This window comes from Macaca fascicularis, chromosome 2 (genome assembly GCF_037993035.2).
Source record: "Macaca fascicularis isolate 582-1 chromosome 2, T2T-MFA8v1.1".
NCBI lineage: Eukaryota > Metazoa > Chordata > Mammalia > Primates > Cercopithecidae > Macaca > Macaca fascicularis.
Genome location: NC_088376.1, coordinates 103,299,391 through 103,309,924, shown reverse-complemented (window position 1 = coordinate 103,309,924; position 10,534 = coordinate 103,299,391). Strand labels below are relative to the sequence as shown.

The 10,534-nt window shown below is 44.8% G+C and overlaps 1 protein-coding gene across 3 annotated transcripts; it reads right to left on the bottom strand.

The window, feature by feature from the left end:
* Window positions 1-3,965: 3,965 nt before the first annotated feature.
* On the bottom strand, window positions 3,966-8,637 carry RPL14 (ribosomal protein L14). Of its 3 annotated transcripts, none has more exons than XM_074031780.1 (6): window positions 8,232-8,637; window positions 7,987-8,088; window positions 7,243-7,337; window positions 4,727-4,826; window positions 4,581-4,634; window positions 3,966-4,310 (listed from the first exon to the last, which is right to left on the bottom strand). In XM_074031780.1, exons 3-6 carry the CDS (start codon window positions 7,293-7,295, stop codon window positions 4,014-4,016), a joined length of 504 nt encoding a protein of 167 aa, XP_073887881.1. In that variant the 5' UTR covers window positions 7,296-7,337; window positions 7,987-8,088; window positions 8,232-8,637; the 3' UTR covers window positions 3,966-4,013. The 3 variants fall into 3 exon arrangements, with proteins under 3 accessions (XP_073887881.1, XP_005546786.3, XP_005546785.3); XM_005546729.5 differs by having other exon boundaries at window positions 8,498-8,637; XM_005546728.4 differs by having other exon boundaries at window positions 8,609-8,637.
* Window positions 8,638-10,534: the final 1,897 nt, after the last annotated feature.

Here is a 10,534-nt window from a genome sequence, read left to right as displayed (position 1 = left end):
TCAGCTAACTAGAAGAATGAGGTAGCCTTTAATTTTAGTACTAAGGGATAAACAGTATTTCACCCAACAGATGAGAGGGGAAAAATATGAATTAGAGGACATGCCAATTACTTAGAGATTAGAGGAAGTCAAGACTTTCTGAAAAACAAACTTCCAAATTTTGCCTATACCGCCAGGTTAGTTCAACACAATTCAACCCAAATTAGTAAGTACCTAATGTGTAAAAAGAATTGTGCCAGGTGTTGAGGATAGATCCTGTCCTCACTTTCACAAGCATCTTATTTGACTCATTTGATCCTTGCCATAATATGAGGCAGGTATCAGGATCTTTGCTTTTTAGATGAGACTCACATAAGTAACGTAATGAGTTTGGGCTGAATGACGGAATTTAAACCTGAATATGACTCAAATCAGCATTTTTTTATTTTTATTTTTAATAGAGACTGGGTTTCATTGGCCAGGCTGGTCTCGAACCCGTGATCCACCTCCCTCGGCCTCCCAAAGTGCTAGGATTAAAGGCGTGAGCCACCATGCCCAGCCCAAAATCAGCATTCTTTTCGTATGCCATCCCCTATCTCCAATGAGGGTGACTGAACAAGTGTGTAGTTCTCCATAATCAAAGTAGACTTTTATGTACCGGGATATTTCGACAATTTTCTGCTCTCCTTCCCCATCCCCCAATCCAATCCAACTATACTACTAAACTTCCTGAAGAGTACTCCCTTGCTCAAGTCTTTTTTTCTTTTGAGACAGTTTCCCTCTGTCGCACAAGCTGGAGTGCAATGGTGTGATGTCAGCTCACTGCAACCTCCACCTCCTGGTTTCAAGTGATACTCCTGCCTGTCTCCCAGGTAGCTGGGATTACAGGCATGCTCCATGCCTGTCTAATTTTTGTATTTTCAGTAGAGACGGGGTTTCACCATGTTGACCAAGCTGGTCTTGGACTCCTGACCTCAGGTGATCTGCCTGCCTCAGCCTCCCAAAGTGCTGGGATTACAGGTGTGAGCCACAGTGCCAGGCCTGGAATCTTTTATCATATGGCCCCACCTTATTAATTTTATTTTCTACTCCTTTTCAGGCACCATATGCCTCAGTTACTTTCCTAGAGATTCCAAGATTGGAATTTCCAATTTCCACTGTTTTATATCGCACTATTTTCTAGGTGCAGCTTGAATACTGCTTCTACCCTGAAGCTTTATCCTCTGAGCACCTCATGGACTGTAGCCAAAGGGCCCTCAAGGCCGCTGGCAGTCTGACAGAAGTGCTCTCCCCTTTCCTCCATAAGCAATTACAACCTGTATGTCTGCAAATCTACATTCCCTCATCCCTCCTTCTCAGTATATGACCTTGCCTTGCTAACTCCAGAAAAACTTCAGAGACCAAGGTGAAAAGTCTTCATTTCCTAACAGCAAACCTACAGATTTACCATCTAAACCCACCTTTTCTTCCTTTTCCTCATGTAAAGAGGGCATCTTTCTTCTAAAGCTAATCCTTCCTCCTCTCCCCTAGGATCCCTCCCTTCCTGTTTTTCGAAGGGCCAAGCTTCTCTACTATTAGCTCCTTTCCCAGAAGTATTTGAACATGCCCATCACTCCAGATTTACAAAAGCAAAACCTCCGAACCCCATACATTTCTCCTTCACTTACTGCCCTTTTCCCCTCACTTTGACAATCTCAAGCAAAATTCTTTCCCTGGCTTCTATGTGCCCTGCTAGTTTCCCACCCCTCATGACTCCTTTCCAACCTCTCTACTCATCTCTTGATTGTTGTCATTCTACCCCTGGGCAGTGACTACGTATATATTCATGAATCCCAAGTTTGTCCTGAAACCTCTCCTCCTTGTGTCCTTATCACAGCTCTTACCAGGGGAACCAGTCACTGGACTACATATCACGATTTATTAACTGCTCTGAAGCTTACCACATAGATGAGGAAACTGGGTTTTGGCTATGTGCCTAAACTACATAGCTTTCAAGAGGCAGAGCCAGGATTTTAGTTATGATTGTCTGCAGTCTGCATATACACCCATATAGTCTACATATCTAACTCATTTTACCTGGATAAACTTTACCCTGCCTCATGTTCCCTCACAACCAATGAGCCAGAGGTACAAACCAGAAACCCCGTCACATTGTTTCCTCACTTATTTCTGCAGTCCAATGCATGATCAAGACCACGTAAATGGCATTACCACTGCCACTTCCTTGGATTATACTGCCAACCCCGGCATTCCCAGTCTTGATCCCGAAAGTTTCAGTCTTACCAGTTCAATGATCTAAATCTGAGATATCACTCCATTTAAAAAAACCCTCAGTAGCTTCCTGTGCTCCCCTACAGGATCTAACCACTAACCTACTTCCTTGTGGTCCCAAGCCAGTCTACATTATCAATTCGTTTATTTCCTATCTGATGTCATTCTTCCCTTTACGCCACCTTCTCATTTTAGCTGTAGATTCCACTTTCTCTAAACAATTCTCTACCTCCCAGAGTAGAACAGCTAATCCAAAATTGTCCCTATTTTCCTCATCACACCATACCACTTACCTATTATCAAGCAAATCAATGTGCTTTTTCCTTTACCTCAGTGAAGCTTGAAGCTAGCTTTTGGTTAAAAAATGAGCTTCATTTAAAATGTATTCCTGGCCAGAAGCAGTGGCTCACACCTATAATCCCAGCACTTTGGAAGACCAAGGCAGGCAGACCACCTGAGGTCAGGATTGCCCCCAAATTACCTAAATATTGTGGCAGAGAGAACCAGAAGTCCAACTTACTATATACAAGTCTCTTATCTGAAACACTTGGGACCTAGGTCTATACAGGAAATTCATTTATGCTTCATATCCACATACCCTGAAGGTTAACTACTTGTTCCTCAGGGACAATGAAGTGTTGTGTACCTGCATTTTGACTATAAACCACCATGAGGGTAGGCTAGCGATTTTATAATTGTTATGTCACAGCTCAGTTTCAGAGGTTGGAGCTTCTTGGATTAGAAATATGCTCAACCTGTAATTTTTATACCTGCCCTATTTTCCTACTTTTTGTAAGAAAATTTGCAGGCCGGGTACAGCAGCTCACACCTGTAATCCCAGCACTTTGGGAGGCCAAGGTAGGTGTTACCACCTGAGGTCAGGAGTTCGAGTCCAGCATGGCCAACACAGGCAAACCCCATCTCTACTAAAAACACAAAAACTAGTCAGGCATGATGGCACATGCCTGTAGTCCCAACTACTCAGGCTGAGGCAGGAGAATCGCTTGAACGCAGGAGGCAGAGGTTGCACTGAGCCAAGATCGTTCCACTGCACTCCTGCCTGGGTGACAAGAGCAAGACTGTCTCAACAACAAAAAAGGCCAAATGCAGTGGCTCATGCCTGTAATCCCAGCACTTTGGGAGGCTGAGACAGGCGGATCACAAGGTCAGGAGTTCAAAACCAGCCTGGCCAACATAGTGAATCCCCATCTCTACAAAAAATACTAAAAAATTTAGCTGGGCGTGGTGGTAGGCGCCTGTAGGCCCAGCTACCTGGGAAGCCAAGGCAGGAGACTCACTTGAACCCAGAAGGTAGAGGTGGCAGAGAGCTGAGATCACGCCACTGCACTCCAGCCTGGGTGACACAGCAAGACTGTCTCAAAAACAAAAAACAAAAAAACTGCTAGACTCTTGAGCATCAAGAAGCTGTCACTTTACCTATTTATGGCAAACATATCTGTACAAGGAAAAAAAAATGATGTGAAGCCAAGGTGACCATAAGAAAAAATGTCACTTGTGTCACTTGGTGTTCTAAGTTATCATGATTTCGCATGACATGATCAGTTATGACTTTGCAATGATTTTGCACTATCTATCCAAGTATGGGCAGAGAGTGAGATTAAGGAACTGATTATTTAATGTTTATTGTAATCCTACTATCAATCTGCCTCCTAACTCCAGTCTCAACAGGCTTTATATCCAAAGGCGTAAATACATTTGCCAACATGTCAAAAAGAACCTTTATTACTTTTTTTGATTGCCACTTATGCTTTCTTGCCAGATGCCTTTGGAGCAGGTGCTTTCTGGGCTGGAGCTTTTTGACCCTTCTGAGCTTTTGGAGCAGGCGCAGCCTTCTGGCCTGTGGCTTTCTGGGCAGGAACCTTCTGGGCTGGAGCCTTTTTACTCGCGGTGGTCATCTTTTTTGCTGGAACTTTAGCAGCAGCAGCAGCAGCAGCAGCAGCAGCAGCAGTACCCTTAGTACCAGGTGCTTTTTTGGGAGAAGCTTTCAGGAGAGCTGCCTTTTGAAGCTTCTTAACTTCATTCTTGATTATTCTGTTCCTCTGAAAATTATCAATGTAAGAAAGCATTTATTGTGTATACATACAATAAACTCCAATTTATGCTGGTTTCAGAAAGGGTATTAAGTGATCTGTTCCCCTGCATCTGAAGAAAAGTAACAATTCCATAAGGACATCATGAAATATAAATGAGGATAAATTCTCCCTTTTTACAGAAAACTCCCAAGAAGCTGGCAGCTTGAAATGGGGTTTGGCTACTGCTCCCTCATTATTCTAAAGCTGTTACACAAAAACACAGATCTTAAATCTTACCATTTTCTTTGCCTTCATAACTTTAAAACGATCAAAATCTGTCATCTTGGCTTTCTGTTAAAAAAAATATATAAAAATTATCCCTCTCACACTACCCTGAACTCTCCAACAAAAGGACCAGAATTCAAATGACCCCAAGTTATTACCCTTTCTCTGGCTTCAATCTTCTTGGCCCATCGTGTGGCTGCCCATTTTGTATTGATGTCTGCCTTCTGCCACGCTTGTCGGACATACTTCTGGCGGGCACTAGAACGAGCCAAGACCACAGATCAGCTTTGAAGTCACTCATTATCAAGGACACTTTCTTTGTTCCTTGAAAAGCACTCTTCCTGTTACACTTTTTTCTCTACATAAGACACAACGGCTGGCACACTATGTATTTTACTCATTTTTGTGTTCAGTAAGCCAGAAAAGGTTGTAACTTCAAGCATATTTTAATCAAAACTGTAATCCAGTTCCATTTTTTTTTAGAGAGGATCTTGCTTGCCACCCAGGCTGGAATGCAGTGGTACGATCACAGCTCACTGCAGCCTCGACCTTCTTGGCTCAAGGCATTCTCCTGCCTCAGCCTTCCAAGTAGCTGGGACTACAGGTGCATACCAGCACACCCAGTTAATTTTTGTACTTTTTGTAGAGACAGGGTCTTGCTATGTTGCCCAGGCTGCTCTCCAACTCCTGGGCTCAAGCAATCCTCCACCTTGGCCTCCCAAAGTGCTGGGATTACAGGTGTGAGCCACTGTACCCAGCCAAGTTCATTTTATGAATTTAAAAACTACCTCTCGGCCAGGCGCAGTGGCTCACATCTGTAATCCCAGCATTTTGGGAGGTCGAGGTGGGTGGATCACCTGAGGTCAGGAGTTCAAGACCAGCCTGGCCAACATAGTGAAACCCCATCTCTACTAAAAACACAAACATTAGCCGAGCGTGGTTGCAGGTGCCTATAATCCCAGCTACTTGGGAGGCTGAGGTTGCAGTGAGCCAAGACTGCATCACTGCACTCTAGCCTGGGTGACAGAGACTCTGTGTCAAAAAAAAGAGAAAGAAAAAGAAAGAAAGACCCACCCGAAAACAAACAATACAAAAACCCCACCTCTGACTATATATAATTCCACTCGGGCACTGGACGTGTTGAAAACTTTTTTTTTCCTTCTTCTTTTGAGACACGGTCTTGCTCTGTAACCCAGACTGGAGAATGCACTGGCGTAATGTTGGCTCACCGCGACTTCCACTTCCTAGGTTCTAGCAATTCTACTGTTTCATTCACTCAAATAGCTGGGACTACAGGAGTACACCACCACACCCGACTAATTTTTGGACTTTTAGTGGAGATGGGGTTGGCTAGGCTGGTCTCAAATTCCTGGCCTCAAGTTATCTTCCCACCTTGGCCTCCCAGAATGCTGAGATTACAGGAAGGAGCCACTGCACCCATCCAAGCCATTCATTCTCATAACAAACAAAGTAATTAATGTTAACTCTTAGGCTCTTTAAAAAAAAATTTTATGGTAAAAATTTGTGGCCAAACATCCTAAAAATAAAATCCAAGGTGCTCCGGAATCCAAGGCAGAATTACAAGAGTACCTAGTGAAAAATCCAAGTTACCAAGTATTTTCTACTGCTTTGAACTTTGACAAGTATCCTCAAGCTTCACTCCTAATTGTGCTGCAAACAATGCGGTATGTCACAGTAGCAGCAGCACGGCTATGTTCACTCGAGGCTATTCAAGTGGCATGAGGGGACCACCAGTACTTCCATTATGTGTTAATACACGTACTGCAATGTCTGCAGCACTCAGCATACAGCAAGTTTTTGACTATTTTTTAAAGTATGCAAAATTACATTATTTAGATCTACTTTATCTGTAGTGGCCACGTGATAGTACATGTTCCACTGCAACCATCACTGTGAGTTGAATTAACTGTACAGCAACACACTAAAGTGTTTTAATTTTCATGTCAAAAAAGAACCGCTATTCACCGTCTCATTTAAATGTAAGCTAGGGATAAAACCTTTCATGTTAAATACTGTGTAACTGACACACACTAAGAGCTCGCCTAATGATAGCTAGTATCAAAAAACCTAAGACTTAGTATTTTTGTTACTTTAAGCTAAAAGTTGGGCAGAGACCAGAAGAAAAGAGGATGGCAAGTCTAAACAAAGGCAAAGCCCTAAACTACCAGGGTAGAAAAGTGACTTTAAGGCATTTATTTTATTTATTTTCAAGACAGGGTCTCACTCTGTCATCCAGGCTGGAGTGCAGTAGCATGATCATGGCTCTCTGCAGCCTCGACCTCGCTAAAGTGATCGTGCGAACTCAGCGCCCCCGCGGCCCCCCGACCTGGGATTACAGGCACGTGCCACCATGCCCAAGAAATTTTTTTGTATTTTTTGTAGACAGGGGTTTCCGCCATGTTGCCCATGCTGGTCTCGAAACTCTTGGGCTCAAGAGACCCTCCCATTGTGGCCTCCAAAGTATTAGGATAACAGGTGTGAGCTATCACCCCCAGGACATTTTAAAAGTAAATAATCTCTGTCTACTTCTATAACCTAAATCCCTCTTCAGGATGGCTCGGAATCTTCCATATTGTTTACTCTAAAACAAACTTTTACTAGTATAAACAAATCTGGGGATGGGAGGGAGGAGTGATGATTAGTGGATAGTTACCTGTGTGGAAACTTGAGGATGAAATCAGTGAGCTGCATGCACTTGAAAGGCATGGCCTGTCTCCTCACTTGAGTGCAAGGTCCATCGACCAAAGCCTAGAACACAAACATCAAGAACTTCAGTGCAAAATCTAACAGCAATTAAAATGGTCAGATGGTTCTGTAAAATTACTTATCCGTTCAGGGCCATCAAACCCACACTACTATTTAAATAAAGTGCTCAGAAAAGACAAGGATTGTCCTATCTGGGTCACGTATGTTTACTTCTTTTGCTCAACACAAACATTTCTCCACACCGTTAAATGCTCCTTTTTAAACTATTAGTACCCAATAGAAACCAACCACATGTAATTTACAGGCAACTTTAGGACTCTGATCCCTTTTCATTTATAGCCAGTGGTCAACTTCTTAGTTTGCCTGTCTCAAATACACAGCAGTAAATACAAAAGTGCTTTCTATGTGTTGGATCTGTTCTAAACTCACTTTATGTATAGTAACTCATTTAAAACTAACCAACTTTTCAGTCCATAACTGGCTCTACCTTAAGTGGCTAACACTTAAATTCAATACTAAGAGCTAATTTTAGACTGTGCTTACAACCCTTACCATTACCTGTTTCCTCAATGGTAAAATAAAGCTACCACCCACAGCAACCTCACCTTACACAGCCATCGAGACAATTCATTATTGTTAACTGCAAAGCACATGTCCACTGCCATGTTTAGTAAGAAGTTGTGACACTTACCCTGTTCTGATCAATAACATCTACAATCGCGACCAATTTTCCGGCATGAGGTCCAAAGGAGACATAGGCCACCCGGCCAACCTCCACGAAGCGCCTGAACACCTAAAAGTGGGGGAGAAAGGGCAGTGAAACTTACTTATAAATACTTACTAGATATGTTACCTTCTACAGCTAAAGACGACATGGTTAAATTCAGCGAAAAGGAATGCTGCAGGGGAACACCCGCCCGAGCGCCAGGCGCCAACCTGGATGGACGAAATCGGCAGACGCCTCAGTAGCTAAAGCCCGCTCCCACCGCCACCGCCTGCCAGCTCTCAGTTCCGCAAGGCCCAGGCGGCGGGCGGGACAACGCTCTCGGACCCCGAGCCGCCTCAGCCGTCCAGCTCCAGCGGCGGAGGCGCGCAAGCGTGGCCCAAGGCGCGCCAGGCCTTGCCGGGCCCTCCACGCGCTCGCCAGCCGCGAGTCCGGGAAGGGTCAGTTTCCGGTGCACAGCCGGCCCGGGGACCCTCACCATGCGGTTCCCGGGACCCTCTGGGAGCCGTTCGGCGCCTCAGCTTCCCAGCAGAGGTGGAGGTCGAGCTGCATGGTCGCCAGCCCCTGAGCCCGCATCAGTAAGACTCACCATGTTGGCGGCGTTAGGCGAGAAGGAAGGAGGCCCGCCCAACCGTGCGCATGTGTAGAAGAACGCACCGCCCCTTCGGTAACGAGACGCCGACGTGGGCACCGATTGGTTGGTGCGTGAACCCGTGCGTGCGTAGGCGCAGCTCGCTGGAAAAACATGGCGGAGCCGGCTGGAGCCGAATTGCTTTCTGGCAAAGTTGGGCGGCGAGATTGTCTTTGGTGATTTGGATTGGAGAGCTGCAGGAAGATCATCGCTTAGTAATTTAGGGTTAAGAGTACGGAAGCTATGTCTTCCGTTGATCGCATGCCATTTGACTTCCTTTTTATTTCCCCCAGTTTTACTTGTTGGTTATTCATGGCTTAGTACTAAGCCTGTTCGCTCCTCACGTTCTCTCCCTAATCTCAGTAACTTTGTTAACCTTTCATTTTAAAGTAACTCACACTTACAGAAATATTGCTAAACTAGTACAAATAATTCCCATAAGCCCTTCTAGATTCCACAAATGTTACCGTTTTGCACGTGCTATATCATTCTGCCATTTGAGAGGACATTGCCGACATGATGTCCTTTTATCTCTACTTTTTTTTTTCTTTTTTTTTTTTTTTAAGACGGAGTGTCGGTCTGTTGCCCAGGCTGGAGTGCGGTGGCGGGAACTCGGCTCACCGCAACCTCCGCCTTCCAGGTTCAAGCGATTCTCCAGCCTCAGACTCCCAAGTAGCTGGGACTACAGGCGCGCGCCACCATGGTGGGCTAAGTTTTTTGTATTTTCAGTAGAGACGGGGTTTCACTATGTTGGTCAGGCTGGTCTCTTAACTCCTGACCTCGTGATCTGCCCCTCTTGGCCTCCCAAAGTGTTGGGATTACAGGCGTGAGCCCCCGCGCCCAGTGTTACATTCTTTTATAGAGACAGGGTCTCCCTCAGTCGCCCAGGCTGGAGTGCAGTGGTGTGATCACGGTTCCCTGCAGCCTCTAACTTCTGGGTGAAGATGATCCTCTTGTCTTGGCCTTCCAAAGTGCTGGGATTACCAGCGGGAGCCACCATGCCCAGCCTATGTATACATTCTTAAAATGTGTATTTCCTAACAACAAAGAGATTCTCTTATGTCGTCAGTACACTTATCAAAATCAGGAAATTAATATTGCAATAGTACTGTTATCTAACCTGCAGTCCTTATTCAAATTTATAAGTTGTTGCTCCTATGTTCTTTGGAGCAAATGGGGAAAAAAAATTTTTTTCCAGGCTCTTGGTCTAATGGAGGATTACAAATTACATTTATTTATCAGGTCTCTAGTCTTTAACTGATAGTTTTAGATTTAACTCAAATTTGTAAAATGGGTTTGTTGGAGTTTTATTCAGATAGTGAATTTTTGGTAGAAATGCTATGTCCTTGGTGCATCACATCAGAATACATTCTCTCTCTCGCTCGCTCTCTCTCTCTCTATATATATCTATACACACACACATATATATATTTTTTCCTTTCTTTTTTTTGGAGACGGACTCTCCCTCTGTTGCCCGGGCTGGAGGAGTGCAGTGAGGAGATCTCGGCTCACTACCACCTCCGCCTCCCGAGTTCAAGCAGTTCTCTGCCTCATCCTCCCAAGTAGCTGGGATTACAGGTGCCTGCCACCATGCCTGGCTAATTTTTGTGTTTTTAGTAGAGACGGGGTTTCACCATCTTTGCCAGGCTGGTCTTGAACTCCTGACCTTGTGATTCACCCGCTTCAGCCTCCCAAAGTGCTGGGATTACAGACATGAGCCACCGCGCTCGGCCACACACATATGCTTTTTTAAAAGAGATGGGGTCTGGCTGTGTTGCCCAGGCTGGAATGCAATGGCTATTCACAGGTCTGATTGTAGCCTACTACAGCCTTGAACTTATGGGCTCAAGCAGTTCTGCCTCAGCCTCTGGAATAGTTGGAACT

Coding starts and splice junctions, on each gene's coding strand:
- RPL14 (XM_005546729.5), bottom strand. Junction 7,338..7,986: donor ATGTTATTGATCAGAACAGG/GTAAGTGTCACA, acceptor TTTGTGTTCTAG/GCTTTGGTCGATGGACCTTG. Junction 4,635..4,726: donor AGATTGAAGCCAGAGAAAGG/GTAATAACTTGG, acceptor TTTTTTTAACAG/AAAGCCAAGATGACAGATTT.